The 21,938-nt window shown below is 44.8% G+C and overlaps 1 protein-coding gene and 1 non-coding gene across 4 annotated transcripts; one reads left to right on the top strand and one right to left on the bottom strand.

The window, feature by feature from the left end:
* Window positions 1–294: 294 nt before the first annotated feature.
* LOC125536221 (folate synthesis bifunctional protein, mitochondrial-like) lies at window positions 295–11,501 on the bottom strand. Of its 3 annotated transcripts, XM_048699403.1 has the most exons (17): window positions 11,231–11,501; window positions 9,343–9,475; window positions 9,184–9,255; window positions 9,036–9,104; window positions 8,877–8,948; window positions 8,706–8,774; window positions 8,560–8,631; window positions 8,396–8,461; window positions 8,252–8,317; window positions 7,855–8,165; window positions 7,400–7,683; window positions 6,777–7,048; window positions 6,562–6,697; window positions 6,049–6,179; window positions 5,725–5,881; window positions 5,509–5,632; window positions 295–4,128 (listed from the first exon to the last, which is right to left on the bottom strand). In XM_048699403.1, exons 1-17 carry the CDS (start codon window positions 11,349–11,351, stop codon window positions 2,633–2,635), a joined length of 3,651 nt encoding a protein of 1,216 aa, XP_048555360.1. In that variant the 5' UTR covers window positions 11,352–11,501; the 3' UTR covers window positions 295–2,632. The 3 variants fall into 3 exon arrangements, with proteins under 3 accessions (XP_048555360.1, XP_048555359.1, XP_048555358.1); XM_048699402.1 differs by lacking the exons at window positions 5,509–5,632; window positions 5,725–5,881; window positions 6,049–6,179; ... (11 more) ...; window positions 9,343–9,475; window positions 11,231–11,501 and adding exons at window positions 4,227–4,426; window positions 4,532–4,717 and having other exon boundaries at window positions 295–4,125; XM_048699401.1 differs by lacking the exons at window positions 5,509–5,632; window positions 5,725–5,881; window positions 6,049–6,179; ... (11 more) ...; window positions 9,343–9,475; window positions 11,231–11,501 and adding exons at window positions 4,227–4,426; window positions 4,532–4,717.
* A 4,726-nt stretch (window positions 11,502–16,227) lies between these two features.
* On the top strand, window positions 16,228–16,308 carry TRNAL-AAG. Its single transcript has one exon. It is a non-coding gene; the product is annotated as a tRNA-Leu (tRNA).
* Window positions 16,309–21,938: the final 5,630 nt, after the last annotated feature.

Here is a 21,938-nt window from a genome sequence, read left to right on the forward strand (position 1 = left end):
CGTCGATCGATGGCCTGTGTACGGTCAAGATCGCATCTCTCGTGTTCTCCTCTGACTCTTGCTCCAGAGCAACTAGTCATTAGTCAACCGACGGAGCAATAGTAAAGCACATAATTTCAGTAGACGAGCTCTTGGAACATTCAGAACATGAACTGATACTTAACATTTGACAAGATTCCACATGATTTTTAAGCTCTTGTACAGACAGCGTTTTTGAGAACTTTGGCTGATGATTTTCAAATTTCCTTCTGACTTTTTCACGCTCAACTATTTAGATGATGATTGTACTTCAGGGAAGGAAAACAAAGCCTCTTAGCAAATCGAGCACATTGTGCCATTGCACCTTATGAACAACTCCCAAGGAAAAATATACATGGCACAGAACAGCGTGTCAAGAATAAGAGTCCTTGAGGCATATATATAATCATTTGACAGGGAAGTCCAATACATCTAGAGAAGACAAGGCCTCGAAAACCTGACTTGAATCACTGATTGGGTTTCCTTTAGCAATGATCATCCCACACTTGCAGTTACTTGCGATTTCAGCAGTGGCCAGGGATAAAAATGGCACAGGAGCCACACATGGAGATCCTTCAAAGCCGGTAGAAAACTGGTCGGTTTTTAAATCCTGCATCAATACAATTGACATGACTGTAACCATCAGGCACTGGCAGTTCATATGGTTTCATCGGTGAGCATGGCAGGAACAGAAATGCACAAGAAGCCACCTATGGATATTCAAAAGCGAAATATGTACGAAAGGTGGAAGTCAATCTTGTAGGAACAAATGACGATCCCAAGTAGACAGTTCCAAAACAAAAAAAACATATTAAAAAGGTCATGCATTTAAACAATAATAAAGCCCTCAGAAATCAGGTTAAATCAAAGACCAAGCCTTGAGGGCATGTCATACGGCACTTGCGATGCATGAATTTCCTCATTGAGTAGAACAGGATTGCCGGCAAGCTGGAATAGCTTCAATTTACACAACAAATCTGTACAAAATATGCTAACAAGTGCCCAATAGTATAAAAGGGGCAAGCCCTTGCCAAACCTGCACTGATATCATGGACAAGCCATGTTCTATGGCGGTATAATGATCCAGCATGCAGTTCTTAAGGTTTCATCAGTGGACACAGGAGGAACAAAAATGCACAAGAAGCGAATCACAGGTAAACTTTTTAATTATTAGGAAGCAGTTAAGATTTAAAACTAAAAATGCCAAGGTGGAAAACAATTGTATAGAAACAGATGATGCTTTCAAGTAGAAAATTCCATGCGAAAAGCAGTAAAAAGGTCTTGCATCTAGAAAATAAAACCCTCAGAAAGCTGGTTAGATCATAGACCAAGCCTTGAGGCCTAGTAATGTCATACAGCACTTGCAATGCATAAGTTTCCTCATTGGATCATAAACCAACCAGAACTATTTTTAGAAGCCTCCGCTATAATGGAAATCAACTCTGTAAACAACAAATGATTTTCTCAAGCAGACAAATCCAAGCAAAGTACATTACAAAGGTCTCACAATCACATAATAAACCCTCAGAAAACTGGTTAGATCATAGACCAAGCCTTGAAGCCTAGTAATGTCATACGGCACTTGCAATGCATGAGTTTCATCATTGGGTACAACAAGATCAAAACACAAATAACGAGTCACAACAAGAAGTTCATTTAAAACCTCCAAAAGCTAGAGATGCCAACGTACTCTGTAGCAACAATGATGCTCTCAGCTGGAGAATTCCAAATAAAGTGCATTACAGAGGCCTCGCATCTAGACAATAAAACCCTCAGAAAACTGGTTAGATCATAGACCAAGCTTTGGGGCCTAGTAATGTCATACGGCACTTGCAATGCATAAGTTTCTTCATCAGGTACAACAAGATCAAAACACATATAGGGAGTCACAAGAAGTTTGATAAAACCCAGAAAACTGCATGAGAGATGGAAATCAACTCTGTGGCAACAAATGATGCTTTCGAGTAGACAATTTCAGGCAAAGTATATCACAGAAGGTCTCAATATTAAACCCTCGGGGAAAAAATAGATCACAGACCAGCCCTTGAAGCCCAGTAATATCATACGGCACTTGCAATGCATGAGTTTCCTCATTTGGTACAACAAGATCAAAACAAAAATAAGGAGTCACAAAGACAAGTGTCACGGAAAAGCAAGCTGGAATAAAATTTGCATAGCATATGTGAACTAATAACAGTCTAAAGGTGCAAAAACAAAGGACCTGAAACAACTTAAAATTCCAAAAATGACAAAATCCATTGGATTTTGTTGAATTAAAATAAATTATATGATAGTTTTGCATAACAAATTACGCAGAAAACTCAGTAGAAGCCTTTACAACTTCTTTTTCTTGGTTATTCTCTGGATGATCTGAGTTGAGAGTTTACCTTTACATTCTAGGAAGTAGCCGGCGCAAGAAAATGTACATCTTTGGTTTACTACAAAAGTTATAGAAGCTTTTATTGCTTTATTAAGTGATGATACACTCAATATGGTATATAAGGTATGAGTTGAGAAGCCAATGATGTGATAGTAACTACTCTACAAATCTACATCATCATTTTCTTGTACAAAACTGGAGACTGGTCTCAATTCTATTCTGGCGGTGTACTTTTTACATGCGCAATGCATCAGAGACTTTTGCAGCATCCACGCCATATCCAACATTATGAACCCTTAATATGTTAGCACCATTCCTAATCCCAGCTGCATTAGCAGCAACTGTAGCTGCATCTCTCTCAACTGGATCGGCACGATTGCATATTTCACCTAAGAAACTTTTTCTTGAGAGTCCAAGTAATATTGGCACATGTGAAGCACCTAAACTCACTTTACCCATCTCTTTTCTAATGGATCCCAAGCCCTTGATTATTTCAAGATTATGTCTGAGTTTCTTGGAAAACCCAATGCCGGGATCAAGAACTATCCTCCACAAAGGAATTCCAGACAACTCTGCTTCTCTTAACCGTGTATATAACTCAGAAGCAACTTCTTTGCAGACATCATCATACTGTAAATTCTGTTCACTCTGCATAGTTGATGGATCACCTCTCATGTGCATGGTAACATATGGAACTCCAAGTTCAGCTACAACTTCAAGAATACTTGGGTCAAGCTGTCCGCCAGACACATCATTAATCATGGTGGCTCCTCTCTTTACAGCTTCAGCAGCAACTTGTCCGTAGAATGTGTCTGCTGAGATCAGCTTCCCTTCCATCTCGGGGATTTTGACGATTGCATCCAGAACAGGGACCAGCCTCTCAAGTTCTTCACTTGCAGATAGTCTTGTTGCAGAGGGCCTGGTGGATTGAGCACCAATATCAATTATGTCCGCGCCTTCTGATATCAACAACTTGGCCTGAGCAACAGCAGCCTCCACTTCTTGAAACTTACCTCCGTCACTAAAGCTGTCCGGCGTCAAGTTAAGCACCCCCATGACAAGGGTCCTCTCACTCCAATCCAACAGACGATTTCCAACAGCCATAACCCTCTTGATACCTTGTGTCCCAGTTAAAGATTCACCACCAAGCTCGTTCCACACATCAAAGAACCCACCGCTGCACTTCGAGAGGGAGTGCCAGCTTTTCTCCATAGGATCGTCAGCCGAGGACCCTAGAAGGTCAACAAGAGGCGCTAAAACGAATTGTCTCTCATGGATGCGCTCATGTGGCACAGTCAGGGTCTCGGTACTGATCTGGGAGTCGCCATACAGGAGAATATCCAGATCGATCGGCCTTGGGCCGTACCTTATCCCGGCGGTCCGCCCTATATCCCTCTCGATCTCCTTCAGCTTCTTGAGCAGATCATGAGGCCCCAGCTTGGTGGTGCCCCGAACAGCGGAGTTGAGGAACCGCGGCTGGTCCGTCACATACTCAGGGGCGGTCTCGTACAGACAGGCGTGTCTGGTGATCTTTATGCCCGAGTCTTTCATCAGCCGCAGCGCCCTGTCAAACGAACTGATCCTATCCCCCACATTGCTTCCCAGGGCAATCACAATCTCTTGGTCGGCAGATCTTCCCGCGATGTGTGCATATGAACGGGCCCTGCATGGGTTAACAAAACCCGGCGCTTTCCTTGACGAGCTGAGGGAATGCCTGAGATCCAACGCTGCTGGTACATTCAAGAGGGAACCATTTAGAACTAGACTATCTTTGATTTGGAATGTAAAGGGGCTGGGGAACAGATTCGTGCTTGGAAGGAAGCGCTACCTGGAAACGGACTGGGAGCGGCTAGGCCCCCGCAGTAGTAGCCCTTGGCGACTGAGTACATCTTCCTCAGTGTCTCCTTAGCATGGAGCATGTTGGAGCATGCGAGCCAGGACTAGCCTTGCTGATTAGATTCTCTTTCACATCAACCTCTTCCCTGCCGTGCGGAGGGATCCCCGTGGTCGATGCCCTGCGGAGTGAATCTGCTCGGCCGCGTCAGCTGCGGCGAAATCTGCTTGCTGTACTTTGGAGCTAAACTAAATCTGCGGCGTAGTGGAAGTCGGAGAGAGAGGCACACACAAGCGTACCTGGGGATGCAGGCGAGGGACGCACCGCCGTGCTGGTCTTTCGAGGCCAGGCGGGCGGCGGAGGTTGGTTGGTGGTACCGTCGGTCGCTCGGCCGGGTGAGGGGGGTGATGTGCTTTTGGCGGCGGCCGGCGGGGGATGCTGCTTTGCTGGGTTCAGATTTGTTTACTCGCATCATCGGCTACCCCTACCTACCGGGAGCGCTGGCTGGGCTTGTTACGTACAGGCGACAGCCCAAACAGCCCATCATGCCCAAGGGGGCGCACGAGCTGGGCGACCGCTGAGCCCACACACACATGATCGGTGAGGAACGTGCGCCAACAGATGGATCGTGGCTCGTGGGGAAACGCCGGCGAGCTCTTTCCTTCCCTCGGCCGGCGGCGTGTACGCAGGACACCCGCCCTTCGTCGTGGTGGCCAGTGGTTGTCACCGTCGATCAGTAAGCAATCATGGTATGCAGAAATTTTCTTCTTGCCAGTTTCAGGCATCCTTGTATCAAGCGGATGATGCTGGGTGGTTCCACTAGAGAGGTTCATTTCGCTGTTCGTTCACATCATCGCGCCTAGTTTCTGATCGCGCCCATGCGTCTACAGATCAAGGTGTTACAAGCTGATATTGTGGCCGTCAGAATGATACAAAGACACATTCGCAAAAAAAAAAAAAAGTTACAAAGGCACGCAGCAATCCAGTGGATGCTTACTATCGCCGTCTCAATCGCACAAGGAATTTTTCTTTCAAAGAAGAATCGTAACGCGGCAGAAAATTGACACTGGATACTTACTACTACTGCCCAGATACAGAGGACAGCGTCTACTCTCTGCTGCTGGGACGGATGATTGATGAACAAGAATAACCCCTAAGACTCGGCAACAAAACTGTAAATTTGTACAGGCTCTACTACTTGCCAAAAGCTCTCTGAATACTTTCAGGCGTATGTACAACAGCGTAGCAACTAGCAACGCCTATACCGCGTAGTCGCCGGATTCGCCGTCGCGCCGGGTGTAGCTGTCGCCGCTGGACATCCTGGTCATGTTCGCCCGCTGCACGAGCCGGACCAGCGACTGGACGACCTCGGACATCGGCGGCCGGAACTCTGGCTCGGCCTGCTCAGGTTTCAGGACAAGCGTCAGCGGTGTGGCAAAAAAAAAATTCAGAGACACATGAGAACTGCAAGAGGAGGTGTTATGGAATGCACCTGCACACAAAGGGCAATCGCGTCGGCGAAGCGGGACAGGGACTTGGAATGGTACAGCCCCTGGAGTGCCGGATCAACCATCTGGTCCAGCGCGTCGATGTCGTGCAGCTGCGGGGCGGCCCATCGGACCAGCGACTGCTCGGATCGTGGTCGGGACCTGCAGTGATTCATTTCAGACAGTAACTGGAAGTTCAGTAGACTTCAGTGGGCTACATGTTCTTATTACAGTTTACAGGGAGTTGCATGAATATTCCTGGGGGACTTCAGAAACAATTTCAGGAAAAGATGATGGATGGTGCAGTAGTATTTGATTGCGGTGCGTACCTGTCGAAAGGTTTGCAGCCAGTGAGGAGCTCTAACATGACTACTCCGAAGCTATATACATCGCTCTTCAGTGAGTATTGGCCAGACATGGCTACCTCAGGTGCCCTATATCCTGAGTTTTCTTCCGAATCCTGGAATTGATGCTCTGTAAGTAATTATTGACAGAAATGCTTGCCCCTAAATTATGATCATTAGCATTTGCACTGCGAAATATGCAGAACACCAAACTCAGTATCATCTCACTTGTTTGATCAGATACTGTCTAGCCTTGCATCCAACTAACAAGTAATAGTTGAACAGCAACTCATGTTTGCTCCACTAATATCCATATTAAATTAGCATCATGCTATGTGAAACACTTAATTATGGATGACATAAACAAAATGATAACATGCAGCATTTCAGCTGCAAAATGGCAAATAATCCTAGTATTTTCTTTGATGATTAATATTAAATTGTATGATATTCATGGCAGGTTGTCAGGAAGTCTGAGGATATAGTGCACGTCATTACCTGGAATTCCTGGTTAGGAATAAGATCTCCATAACCAGAATCCGAAAGGTGGGGGTTCAGCTCATTATCCAGTAAAATGTTTGATGACTTGAAATTCTTGTGGATCACAGATGGCGAACATGTCTCATGAAGGTATCTGCAGAATTCCCATTGTCATTGACATGAATTTTTAATTCCAGATTAACACGAAGGGTTGACAGGCATGTTCCACTTACTCTAATGCCCTTGCAGATCCAAGAGCAATCTTTACACGGCTATTCCAGGACAGCGGTTTGCTTTGATCATCCACCAGGTTAAGTAAGTCACACAGAGAACCATTTTGATAGAATTCATATGCCAACAAGCACTGCCCATGCTCTGAACAGTAGCCAACTAACTCAGCAAGGTTTGGATGATTTAGCCTTGAAATATTTGCAACCAACTCAATGAACAAATCAGAAGGATGGCCTGGGAATGCAGAAAAGTTGATTTTCTTTACAGCCAGGACCTGAAAACACCAGAAGATGATGAGAATGCAATAGTAGCAAGGGGACTTTATTCAACATCAAGTCATGGTTAATGAAATGAGATTGTTGAACCCAATTAGCACCATAAAATCAGACAACAGCATTTTGCAACGATGCAAGCATAGATTGGGTATTCCCATGCATACAACAAACTTTCGTGCTATTACATGGACACATTTTGAAGCAGGTATAGTTTGATGAGAAATATTTATGACAGATAAAATCCCCATACTGTAGATGTTTAGTAGGACAAGATATGAATGATATGTATGATGGCATGAATGATATGTTTAATCCGGGAAATAATGGATATCAAGTAATTGGGGAAGCACCTTCTGATCATTGAATTGTGCTCTGAAAACACGTCCAAATGATCCCTCACTGATGAAATGGTCAGCACTGAAGCTTCCTGTTGCTATCTGCAGGTCGGCAACTGTGTATGCAGGTATTTTGATGGAAGACAAACTTATCTTCCTTGTAACAAACTTGGGTGTGAGATCATTTTCATCGAAGGACTTGTGCAAGTCAATTTTTGTTGGAGGTTTTAAGCTCATTGAAACAGTCTTTTGAAATTGATCCTTGCCAGTTGTTGAGATGATCTTGATGGACTTCATCTCTGAAAAATATAGTTTTGACTTTAAGAGAGAACACCTTACAAAATGGAAATTGTGAGTAAAGAAGTAAGGAAATGCACAATTCACTGGAAAAGGAAGGTTGAATAATTTATTCCTGTGCTAGAGAACTGTAGTAAGATGACCATGTGGAACTCAGAGGCAATGACGCTTACGTTTAAATCCTGAAGCAAGGGGACTTAGAGGTTCTTTCTGTTCGGGGTCTTGTCCTCGGGACAACTTCCAAGATTTCCTCTTGATCACAAAGAATGCAAACATTGCACCAAGAACCAGCAAACATATAACAATTCCAGCTATTGCACCACCTTGTAGTTTGGAGTGTTTGCTGCCGCTGTTGGATGGGCCATTGTTGTCATTACTACTTGGAAGAGCAGGGCGTTGAGGCGTTGGCGTTGGCGTTGGCGTTGGATTTGTAGCTGGTGGGGGTGGTGGCGCGGGACCATTGCTAAATGAGTTTCCAGTTGTCCTACGAAAGGAGTGGAGTACTAACTGTGATTCCATTCTACATGCTTATATCAGCCAAACCATGACAATTGTAGTAAAACTGCTTACTGTAGACTCCTTATTTTCTTTAGCTTATCAGGGACCCAGCCCGTGAATTGGTTGTTCGCGACATTTCTGCAAGAATGATCGAATGTTGCATTTATAAGACGATTCAACCGTGAATTAGAAAAGGTTGTGGATATATCAACTCACAAGTCAGTAAGAGGAAGATTGGCAAGGACATCTATCGTGCCACTGAATTGGTTGTTCTGCAGATAACTGGCAAGAGGAGATATTACATTTGTAATCAACATATGGACTTTATTCTTGTTGATGAAACAAATTGATGCAGAAACATTACAAAACAATGTACTCACAGTGTTTTCAAACTTGTTATAGAGTTGAAGCTTTGTGGAATATTACCAGAAAATGTGTTGAATGAGATATCCCTGAGTGAAATGAATTAATGGTTCAGTTTTTTCACTAGCTTGGCAGCTTACTGCTCAAACAGAAAATCACTCACATTGTTGTTAAGTTGGTGAGCTGGTTAAACATATCACTGATGGTTGAGAGCTGGTTATGAGCAAGATTTCTGCAACGGAGAAATTAAAATAATTTGGTCAGATCGTACCAGAAAAAAAAAAGACAAAGAAAGTCAGCTGATACATCGACTTATCAGAGATAAGTAACTTACAAATCCTTAAGTGCGACCATTTGGGAAATAGAGTATGGTGTGGTTCCAGTGAAGTGATTTCCAGCAAGATTTCTGCAGATCAAGTTCTCTGTAAGAACTAAAAGATTGTTCCGCATATAGATAAGAGCAGCTTGAGTTGCACATAGAAGTACTACTTACAATTTCTCGAGATTTGGAGGAAGATTATAGGGAATGTCACTGCCTCCAAGATAATTATTGCTCATATCACTGCACAGAACTAAACTAGATCAAAACTTGTTTTTGGTGAGAGGGCATTGATGTTTGGGATGAGAGAGATCTCACTAACAGCTGAACTAGTGCAGTCAGTAGGTTCATATTGTAACCCAAAGTCCCGTTAAGACTCATGCCCGGTAAGTTTCTGTCAGGTATTAGGATAAATAAATATCAGATAAGAAGGATAAACAGTTGTGACTTGCAAAAACACCACATCTGAATCTCAGCTCACATTGCTGTCACTCTGGAACCCGAGCAAGTGATCCCCTGCCACGACTGCCCGCAGGGATCTCCATTTTGTGACACCCAGTTTTTCAGCTGGGGTGGGTGGTTCATTGTTGTATAGAAGACATTGAGGGCTGTCACTGCATAGGCAAATGCAAATTTTGGGAGAATCAGTAATGCTTGTGGATCGATATTTCAGATAAATGAGTAACGATGTTTTGTTCTTACTTTGGTCTTCCCAATGAAAGTATTTTTCAACACAAAAAAGCAAAAGGAAATTATCGTTTAGTTCATTATGTAGCAATATTTCCTTTAAATTTCCTTCTGCACAGAACCAATACTTAACTCGTCTAATGGGAATGCAGATGTGGTTACTCATTCCATCGCTAATGTTGTACTCCCTCCGTTCCGAATTACTTGTCTTGGAATTGTCTAAATACGGAGGTATCTAGACTCATTTTAGTGCTAGATACCTCTGTATCTAGACAAATCTAAGACAAGTATTCCCTCCGTTCCTAAATATTTGTCTTTGTAGACATTTCAAATGACTACTACATACGGATGTATGTAGACATATTTTAGAGTGTAGATTCACTCATTTTGCTCCGTATGTAGTCACTTGTTGAAATGCCTAGAAAGACAAGTATTTAGGAACGGAGGGAGTAATTCGGAACGGAGGGAGTAATAGTGTGAAGGATAGTGATGTTATGTATGATTCAGTTCATTCCTGAGTGTTGGAATTGGCCACTAAAGATTTTGTAAACAATTATTAATTTTATATATAGTACGGCTTCCAAATAACACCAAACTTGTCTTGCTAATGTTGTAATAGTATGAAGGATAGTGATGTTATGTATGATTTAGTTCATTCCTGCATGCTGGAATTGGTCAGTAAAGATTTTGTAAACACTGATAGTTTTATATAGTACGTTTCAGAACCATACTTAACTTTCTTACTTCCAAATTGGAAAATACTAATACTGTACTTAACTTGTCTGTGCCATCGACAATTTCGAAGTTGACTTTTGCAAATAAGTAGTCATGTCTAACAAGGTATCCCCATTATTCTGTAACCAAATGTTCATCAAGACTAGTTTGATTCTCGAACCAAATGAAATATTAATAGAACCAAGAGCTGGGTTTTTTTGGCAATCACACAAACATTTTTTTCGGACGAGCAGCTGTCTGCAACCCCGCACAAAACCAGGCATAAAAGAACAACTGAACTAAATTTTTCAGAAACTCTCTGCTGAAGTCAGACATCTAGGTGGATAAAACCAAGAAATCTAGAACTTGCCACAAATCTAGCATCACCACTGGAAAAATGGAAAATATTACTTATAATCTTAGGAAAATTAGAGCTTCTGAAAACTCTGCTATTTGATCATCCCAAACTGGAAGAACCCTAAAATTGCCACCAGGAAAGGACCCAAGAGCAGCAGCAGGAAGAAACGAAGAGCTAAAGGAACATCTTTTTCTGGTTCGGTTAACTGACACACCAACGAAGGAAAATGTTTATGGGGTGCCAATGAACAAAGCAGAGCTCCAAATTGACCAAAAGAATAAAGCAAGGAAGGGTCGAATGAGACCGTTTGGTCCATGAATCTTCCAGCTTTCTTTCCTGAGCCGAAACGCAGCTCCTCAGCATAATGGTTTCCTGCTCTCATCTAAACCTAAAATTCCAGGAATCCAGGAATGGGCACCAAAAGCGGCCTATCTGCACTGAGGTGAACCGACCAAAGCAGGGGGGGAGGAGGAACCAAGAACACAGATTTTTCCCCATCCGTTGCTACTCAGTCAAGCTAAGAAATGCATTGTTTGTTGGTTTTCCGAAGTAAAATCAAACCAAAAGAAAATAAAATTGAGTACAAGAAGTAATAATACAACTCGCTTACCATCGTTGGAGTCGGTGTTGGCATGAGCCCCCAAGGAGGCGGTGGCCAAGAACAGCAGCGCCGCTCCAATGGCCGCAGCCCCTCTTCTCCTCCCCATGGTCTTGGTCGTGGTCGTGGTCATGGCTGCTGCGTTGGTCACTGCAGCACCCGTCTGGCCGTCTGCACTCTGCAGGCAGGCTCTGGGACTGGGAACACAGCAGCACCGCTGCAACGCCCAATAACTTATGCTCCGGAAAAAGGTCTCTTTTGCACCCACTGCTTTTGTTTACTTGGTAGTATTACTTTTTCTTTTTTCTCAGTGCTGACATGTCCTTTTTTCCCCAGTGGATTGTGTATTTGTCAGCAAGCTAGAATTAGGGAGAAGGGGGAGGGCTTTAAGAAGTGCACTTCGCACGCTGAGAAACTCCTCGGAAAAGGCAAAAACTAATTATCCCTTCACGAGCAGTGTCACCTTTTGCAGCGTCATTTTGGGAGTGAGGCAAGATTTTTGAGCAGTCCGGTTTTATCAGCTTGATAAGACGACTGAACGAAGATATTGTTTGTCAAAGGAAAAGATGCTTGCAGTGTTTTTCTATAGCTTTCACCTTCTTTTCAATCAAGAATATGCAAAATCTGCGTATCATTTTCATTGATAAAGAGCTATGGCCTTCGAGTGAAACGGGAATTTACTGCACATATATACTGTTTTGAATAAGTGAAATGCTGAAATCAAGAATCCTTGTATTCGTACACCAAAAACTTATCAATATTACTCCCTCTGTTTCTAAAATATAAGTCTTTTTAAAGATTACAAATGAACTATATACGGTGCAAAATAAGTAAATCCACGTTCTAAACTACGTTTATATACATCCGTATGTAGTTCATATTGAAATCTTTAAAAAGACTTATATTTCTGGACGGAAGGAGTACAAAAGAAGATTTGGGGAAGATGGCCACTTGAGCTGATGCGTGTCCTTGCGGGAGAAAGTGTTGTATGCGCAATGACACGTTGAAGAGGTGAGTGGAAGATGTTGCGGTCACTTCTTTTGTGGTGTTGCGCGTCGTGGCTCCCATGCCGCGGCCGGGGACGTTGCCGTCCGTGCGGTCGCTTTTGCTGATTGGCAATCAATTACTGATACAGGTGCTCGCATGCGTGTGCAGAGTGCTCCTCGGTCTCGAGCACTCCTTCATTTTTTTCTGGCTGGTTTCATCATGGCCACAGTAACTTCCAATTCCCTGCCGTTCTCCTTGAAAAGAGGTCCAGAGGGATCCAAAGATGCTTCAGAAACAGGCATCAAGTCGATGCAATCAATTAGGGATTTTATTTTGCGGATACGCAAAGTTTGCGAATCGTTTCATTGATAGAGGGAATAAAAACGAGTACAAAAAAAATACATCACATGACACGGACGCAAGAAGGTATAAACATGATGTTTAGAACAGAGGAACAAGAAATGCTCAGCCCTAATGGAGGTAACACAACAACGAAACCTACCAATCCCGAAACTACATAGGCAGGTCGAACCAATGTGACGCCCAACATCGCAAAAGCTAACACCGGTGGATGCCACGAGCGAGCAAGATAGCGCCTTCGCAAAGGAGAACGACCATGTAATTCTGTCGCCATTCGATCCGAGGAATCGGACCTTGGGGTTTACCCTATGTTCGAAAAGAGGCTTAGAGCATCTACGAACCTCTCAAACACGTCTCAAATATCCTGGTAGGCCGTTAGATCACTGACCGGTCACAAGAAACTGACCCAACCAAAGCTCTCAAACCGCGGACAAACGGCTGGGCTGACCGGCACCCTTCATATCCAGCCCAAATGTAGGGCAGATATGAGGCGGCCCGGGTCGCCTACCACATCATCCCGGCTCATCGCTGGCCCACCCCGACCTCATAAAACCCCCCCTTCGGAGCAAACTCCTAACTCACTTCACTCCGCTCCGCTCCGCTCCCCAACGCTCCCCTTTCCTGAACCCGTCCAATCCCTAGCGTCGGTGAGCATGTCCAGCACCGACAACCACTCTGGCGGCAGCTCCGGAAACGAGGACGAGCTGGCGCTCCGTATCGCGCTCGAGTGCCCACGGGTCTATACAGGCGGCAGCTCCGGGCCAGGTGCGATGCCACCTGTCGCCCGTCGCCGGAGCGCCAACGCCGGCGCCGGCCCTTCCCACCCCACACGCAGTTCTGTGAGGGCTGCCCAACCGGCGCCGATCGCCTCGTCCACCTCCGGCCGCTGCTCCGCGTGGGTAGCGGTGGGTTCTAGTGCCAGCTTCGCCGACGCAGTGCATGCAGACTCCGGAGTCGGAGGCACGCGTCGCCCGCCGCGAGAGGCAGGGGGCAAGGGAGATGGGGGCGTGTCCGACGCGGCTGCGTAGTCCGCCCGCCGCCGCTGCGTGATGCCGGTGCTTGACAAGGAGGAACGTCTCCTCCAGTGGGTGTACCGTCGGTCACTGACCACGGCGGAGACAGACACCCGACGGCTCTGGAGGATCAATGCCAAGCAGCTTCCGGTTCGGCATTGAGATGTCCGAGTGGAAGGCGGAGAGGCATCGGCGGAGGCAGCGAGGGTGGCCAAGCTCAAGCGCAAGCAGGGCCGCATCGTCCAGCATTTGCAAGGCTACATCGTCATCTCCGATTCCTCCTCCTCCAACGAGTCTGACTCCGACGTCGACCCACCTCCTATTGCGGATGCCTATAGCAGCGCCGACGACCGGAAGGGGAAAGGGCCAGCGAGAAGGTGGTGAGGCTCGGCCCTCCCCTTGTATATAATCTAGCTCTAGTATCTAGTTAGAATGTGTCGGATCGTTGAACTGTGTGAATTATGCCTATCTGGGATGTTTATGTGAATTATGCCCGTTTGTTATCGGTTTTTACGTACGTTTCTTGTCAATTCTGATTGTTTGGTGATCTATGTACTACGTTGCATGAATTTGTATGGATATAGGGTGCCAATACGAGAAACGTGATTGTGGATGCATGGATTTAGGGACTGCCAGGCCACTGTCCGTGGACGCGCCCGGGCACGTCCGTCTTATAGGGCGCCGGATTTGCCATGTCCGGTTGTAGATGCTCTTATATAAAGATCATGAGGGGTATGATTGCACAGAGATGAGGAAGTCAAGCCGCTGGTCTGAACAACCATCTCGGGAAAGAGGGATATGGTTGCACCTAGAGACGGAGAGGGCACTGGGCGCCATTGGATATTTTTGGGGGAAATTTAGTGAGTTTTTTAAGTAGTTGAGATTGCATATCACATGTGTCATGTGGTAAATCAGTGAGTTAGAGCGCAGAAGTACTTAGGGCATGTACAATGATGCTATTTTAGGAGTATCATGTAGGATAAATGATGAGGTGAAGGAGAGAGAACTCATAAAAAAAGTTCGTCTTATCTTATTTAAGAAAAGACAAGAGATGATTTCTTAGCACAATATGTCTCATCACGTTTTTAGGAATAACTAGTTATTGAAGATAAGGCTAAGAGATGACCCATCGTAGACATTTTTTTTGTCATCTCTAAATTACATGCAAGATTTAAGATAAAACTATTTTGTCAACCATTGTACATGCCCTTAGAAACGAATTGTTCTTTCTTTTTCTCCTTTGCAAGGGATGGAATGGAACCATTTGTTTGCTCTGACTTTTCCTTAAAAGTAGGTGCATGTTGTTCTCACCGTGATTGCACCATGCCATGATGATGGAGCATGATTAAGCAGTATCCTTCTTGAACATCGCTTTTCTTCCTTTTCGACATTTTTTTATCATCGCTTCCTTTTTTTTTGCGGGAGATCATCGCCTCCTTTTTACTCTACATGATATATATTCGCCTTTTCTGCCCAAGTGTCTAGCGTCCAGTGCTATCCGGTTAGGCGAATAATTTGGCTGCTGACCGCAGCTTCTCCGTGACATCGGGCATCGTAACAGGTGGCCAAACCCGTCCGATTAGCATGTCACAAAACACTACGCTGCGCCCATAACCTCGTCGTTTTCGCGAGCTGTTTTCGAGCTGAGACGGACGGCTTCTCGTCGCATCGGTCAGTAATACGTACTGTAGGTACCAAGTGCATTACTATGTGGCAACTAAACAAACGTGTAACTGTCTCTGCTGGCCGACATGCGTATAGTTTAGCAGCAACGTGGACGTTTTTTACGTTATGCAGCACTGTTCTTCGGAGTGGCTACGTCTGCCGAGAAAAAGAAGAGGCGTGCTAGAGATTTCATTTCGCTCCTGGCGGTGGTACGCGTGTGGCATAGTAGTATTATTTAGTTCTCTATATGCTTCGTCAGCAAGTTCAAGTTGGTTGCTTAACCGAATGGTCGGGGAATCGGCTGTTTGACGTCGCCTGCGCGATTTGGTTGCACCTGACCTGTTAATTGTTCGGGCAGGCCAACGAACTGCGGCGCTGAAGCAAAGGAAAAATAACAGGGCCCGTCCAACTCAACTCCGATTGTTGGGTGTACCTCCGGACTGTGATCCTGGATGGCTTGTGCGTGATCCTAACCACCCTCGCCTTGGCTTTGGGACAGAGTGGTCGGAGAAGTTTGTTTGTTGTAGCAGACGAGGGGGAAGAAGAATGACCAAGTTAGAGCACCAACCAACCAAGAACCACACTGACGCCAAGAACAGTGAAGGAAAGCGAAAGCAGTCTGCTTCATGCCAATCTCTCTCTAGGAGACTAGGACTGTACCCACACAGAGACAGAGGTGGGCATGAGCAGTTAATTCGGTTAGCCAACTCCAGGGTCAAGGAGCAACTAACGGGTGAAGAAGGCCGGCGACTGCGTACCAAATCGCACGCCCTTTTTCAGTGGTTGCGCCGAGACGACGGGTCATGTTGATTCAAGAGTGCCCAAACACTCCCGTAAAAAAAACGAGTGCCCGAACACCGGTGCCACAATCCACCAAAAGTCTTGTGTGTCTGTGCCGCGCACTGTTTCTTTTGGAGAGGAGGTCACGGCGAGCTTCGTTTTTCATGCGGATATATAAAGTAGAAATGGAAAGAAAGCACGGCTGATCGGATGGCCGAGTTGGTCTAAGGCGCCAGATTAAGGCTCTGGTCCGAAAGGGCGTGGGTTCAAATCCCACTCCGGTCAATTTCATTTTTGACGTTTTTCAGCCAAAAAAAAGAGATCCAGGTGCTAAAAAACCCATGTCGATGTGATTCTCGATACAAGAGTAAAAACTAAACTCATTATAACTTTTCTCTAAAAATTTGTTTAACCCATAATCATTTATACGAATCACCTGTTTTGGCTAACTACAGTAATATTTAAAATTTATTTTTGATTCTATCCAACTAACTCTCATGAATTCCCTTTAATGTGTTTTTCTCAACATGATATTTGGTATCCCCTACAAAAACATGATTTTTGGTACGATGCACTGTTTGTACAAAGACCATGAATTTCGCTCCAAATCATCTAAAATAATAAAGAAGTTCAACTTACAAAAATGAACCAAGAATGAGCCAACATGTATTTGGCGCAAATCGATAAGAGATCCAGGTGCTAAAAAAAAGAGATCCAGGTGCTAAAAAACCCATGTCGATGTGATTCTCGATACAAGAGTAAAAACTAAACTCATTATAACTTTTCTCTAAAAATTTGTTTAACCCATAATCATTTATACGAATCACCTGTTTTGGCTAACTACAGTAATATTTAAAATTTATTTTTGATTCTATCCAACTAACTCTCATGAATTCCCTTTAATGTGTTTTTCTCAACATGATATTTGGTATCCCCTACAAAAACATGATTTTTGGTACGATGCACTGTTTGTACAAAGACCATGAATTTCGCTCCAAATCATCTAAAATAATAAAGAAGTTCAACTTACAAAAATGAACCAAGAATGAGCCAACATGTATTTGGCGCAAATCGATAAGAGATCCAGGTGCTAAAAAAAGAGATCCAGGTGCTAAAAAACCCATGTCGATGTGATTCTCGATACAAGAGTAAAAACTAAACTCATTATAACTTTTCTCTAAAAATTTGTTTAACCCATAATCATTTATACGAATCACCTGTTTTGGCTAACTACAGTAATATTTAAAATTTATTTTTGATTCTATCCAACTAACTCTCATGAATTCCCTTTAATGTGTTTTTCTCAACATGATATTTGGTATCCCCTACAAAAACATGATTTTTGGTACGATGCACTGTTTGTACAAAGACCATGAATTTCGCTCCAAATCATCTAAAATAATAAAGAAGTTCAACTTACAAAAATGAACCAAGAATGAGCCAACATGTATTTGGCGCAAATCGATAAGAGAACCAAATGCTCAAGGCATGTACAATGGTTGATAAGACAATGTTATCTTAAACATTGCATGTAATTTAGAGATGACAATAAAATGATGTCTACAATGGGTTATCTCTTAGCTTCATCTTTAATAATTAGCAATTCCTAAAAGGTGGTGAGACATATGCGCTAAGAGATCATCTTTTCTTTAAGAGGCTAAAAGATCACCTCTTAAATAAGAGAAGACAAGTCTTTTCTTATGATTTCTCTCTCCCCCATCTCAGTATTATCCTGTGTCGCACTTGTAAGATAGCATCATTGTACATGCCCTAAGAAGTGCCCTGAGTGTCGGGGTGACTCTGCGTAGAGGGGAGCAAAAAAGAAACTCAGTAAAAAAAATTCCACGAAAAGCTTGTGATCTGTTCATCTCCAATCTGTTAAACATGTTAATGTGGAGGCGTCAAGGGTTCCTGTCTTGCGCCTTACACCTGAATATTTAGGGATAGATCTCATGTCCTATTACAACTCCCTTTATCCCGATCTCCTCTCTCTCTCTTGTATTCTGTCCGGTTACAACAACGGACTGACTTGTACTTCACGTTTACAATCTATATAAACATCGCGGGCTCCCGATCAGGGGGTTGAGACACTTCATTATTGCTTTCATGGTATACAAAGCAGGTTTCTTCCACCACGTCTAGCCTCTCCTCATCGATCTCCCAAAACCCATCTCGCTGCCATGTCTACCTCTGCTGCTCCGGTCTCCTCCGGCCTCAACTACAACGTCTCCGAGCCGCTCACCCGGACGAACTATGTCCTCTGGCGAGTCCAGGCACGATCCCAGATAATGGGTTGTAACGCCCTCGATGCGGCTATATCTCCCACGTGTCGAAGCACGACTTAGAGGCATAACCACATTGAAAGCAATGTCGCAAGTGAGGTAATCTTCACACAACCCATATAATACATAAAGGGAAAGAGATACATAGTTGGCTTACAATCGCCACTTCACACAATTACATGAATAAAGCATTACATCAACCAGATACAATCAAGGTCCGACTACGGAACCAAAATAAAAGAAGAACCCCAAAAGAGACAAAGGTCCCCAATCGACCCCAACTGGGCTCCACTACTGATCAACTAGAACGGAACAACACAAAGGACAAGATCTTCAACGAGCTCCTCCTGAGCTTGGTTGCGTCATCTGCACGGACTCGTCGGCACCTGCAAGCTGGTTTTGGAAGTATCTGTGAGCCACGGGGACTTAGCAATCTCGCACCCTCGCGATCAAGACTATTTAAGCTTATGGGTAAGGTAAAAGGTATGAGGTGGAGCTGCAGCAAGCGACTAGCATATATGGTGGCTAACATACGCAAATGAGAGCGAGAAGAGAAGGCAAAGCACGATCGAGAAGCTATCATCAAGAAGTGATCCTAGGACAACCTACGTCAAGCATAACTCCAACAACCGTGTTCACTTCTCGGACTCCGCCAGAAAGAGACCATCACGGTTACACACGCGGTTGGTTCATTTTAATTAAGGTCAACTTCAGGTTTTCTACAACCGGACGTTAACAAATTCCCATCTGCCCATAACCGCAGGCACGGCTTTCAAAAGTTCAAATCCCTGCAGGGGTGTCCCAACTTAGCCCATCACAAGCTCTCACGGTCAACGAAGGAATAGACCTCCACCCGAGACATTCCGATCATACTCGGTATCCCGGTACAACAAGACATTTCGACAGGGTAAAACTAAACCAGCAACACCGCCCGAATGTGCCGACAAATCCCGATAGGAGTTGCACATATCTCTTTCTCAGGGCACACTCAGATGAGCAATCCGTACAACTAAAACCAAACCTCGAGTTTCCCCGAGGGGGCACTGCACAGGGCTCTAGTTTGGACCAACACTCAGAGGAGCACTGGCCCGGGGGGGGGGGGTTAAAATAATGATGACCCTTGAGTCTGCAGAACCCAAGGGAAAGAAAAGGCTAGGTGGCAAATGGTAAAACCAATGTTGGGCATTGCTGGCGAAACTTTACTTAAGGCGAACTGTCAAGGGGTTCCCATTATAGCCCAACCGCGTAAGGGACGCAAACTCCGGGAACATAACACCGATATGACGGAAACTAGGGCGGCAAGAGTGGAACAAAAACCAGACATAGGGCCGAGCCTTCCACCCTTTACCAAGTATATAGATGCATTAATTAAATAAGATATATAGTGATATCCCAACAAGTAAACATGTTCCAATAAGGAACGATCTCCATGTTCCAATCAAGGAACAAACTTCAATCTTCACCTGCAACTAACAACGCTATAAGAGGGGCTGAGCAAAGCGGTAACATAGCCAAACAACGGTTTGCTAGGACAAGGTGGGTTAGAGTCTTGGTTCAACAATATGGGAGGCATGATAAGCAAGTGGTAGGTATCGCAGCATAGGCATAGCAAAAGAGCGAGCATCTAGCAAAGCAAAGATAGAAGTGATTTCGAGGGTATGATCATCTTGCCTGAAATCCCGCAGGAAGAAGAACGAGTCCATGAAGAAGACAAACGGACGTAGTCGAACGGGTACTCACAAACACGACTGTAACCGGATCCAACCCGAAGAAGCAAACACCGGAAAAGAAAGCACACACATAGTAAACAACCAACACAAGAACATGGTATGATATGCGGGATGCGATGCATATGCATGATTGGACAAGGAATGCATGAACCTGGCCTCAACTTGGACAACCAAGTGTGCCACTGGAAAGACGAGATGAAATCGCTCGAAAACGATATAAAGATCACCGGAATCGGAGTTACGGTTTGGAAATGGCAAGCGATTCAAATATGACACCAGTCTGCGATTTACAGCAAGTAGACATCTAAATGCAATGAGATGAACATGCTACAGCACCCAAACATGCAACAAAAATACATGGCAGGGATGCATTCAAGATGCTTAACAAAAGTCTAGCACTGAGCTACGGCCAATTCATCCATTAGGAGGTTCAAACAAGCATGGCAAAAATGCAAATGGTAAACAGATCTCAGACTTGGTGAAATTAACACTTGTCTGGAATTTCAGATCAGATAGCACTCTTCGGAGCAACAAAACTATATGCTACAAGACCTGAACATGACAAAGTAAAACATGGAATGGAGCTACTCAAATAGCTTAACAAAAGAACCTTAGTGACCTTGAGCCAAAAGGGATCACAAAATATACTAACAAGCACATGAACATAGCAAAAACATAATCAGTTTTCAGACTTTAGTGAAAACTGGGACATGCTGAAAACAGATATCAAGTAGGCATGTTTACGAGCTCGATGCACTCACTATGGAGCAAGTCATCGCAAGACAAGCATACATCCATTAAGAAGGCACAAAATGCAAGCTAGACATGGCAAGAACAATAGCATAGCATGCACGGATCAACTACAACAACATCGGCAAAATCGCAAACAAGTTGACGATCTGCCCAGATTCACAACGAAGCAAAAGTAGAGCTCGATTGACTCAAGCTAGGGTACTCCATATATGCAAACAAAGACATGGATGGATAGAGCACTACAATATTAACAAAACTCCTTTACTAATCATCCTCAAAAGAGGCACGGATCACTAGGAAACAGCATGGACATATGGTATCATGAACTAAACAATCCCAGGACTTAGTGAAATTACTAAGTCCCTGAAAACAGAATTACCAAGTGCCTCACTTTGCAAGCTTGCACTAGGCACCACACACATCACAAAAATACATGGGTTGCACCTCTTGAAAGATAACAAAACCCTTAACAAAACATATGTAGAGCTCATGGTCATATCATGCACACAATAATTATGGCAAAAATGACAAATGTCTAAGATGAAGTAGCAGATCTAACAATTAACTCAAGTAGCCCTCATGTACTCTCTGAGCCGAACATTTTGATATGCTATATGCATGAATCGGAGCTACGGATGCAGAGATATAGCAAGACGAACATGAGCATATGGATCTGGGAATTCGGGGACTTAGTAGAAATTTTACCCCGCGGGAACCGGGACGTGGAGGACCCGGGACGAGGAGATTCGAGACGCGGGGCTGTTTGGTTGGCGGGCCGGGTGGATCTGATCCCACCTGGCCAGATCTGAGACAGGGCGGCGGCCGGGTCCGGCGAGGTCGCCGGAGGCGCACGGGAGCCGAGGCGGCGTCGAGGTGGCGGTGGCGCTCGGCCAGGGCGGCGGGGATCGCCGGAGTCCGGTGAGGCGCGGTCGGAGAAGGCGGCGACCGGCTTGGGCGGCGCGACGACGTTGCATGGCGGCGGCGGAGCATGCATCCCGTGGGGCGTCGGCGAGGAGCACACGCGGCGGGGCGGCGCGCTGCAGGCGGCGGCGCTGGCGATCCGGCCGGAGACCGGAGGCGGAGAAGACAACGGGCGCGAGGCGCGGGACGACTTGGCGGTGGCGGGCAGATCCGGGCCCGGGCGGGCCTG

Source organism: Triticum urartu, chromosome 2, assembly GCF_003073215.2.
Source record: "Triticum urartu cultivar G1812 chromosome 2, Tu2.1, whole genome shotgun sequence".
Taxonomy (NCBI): domain Eukaryota; kingdom Viridiplantae; phylum Streptophyta; class Magnoliopsida; order Poales; family Poaceae; genus Triticum; species Triticum urartu.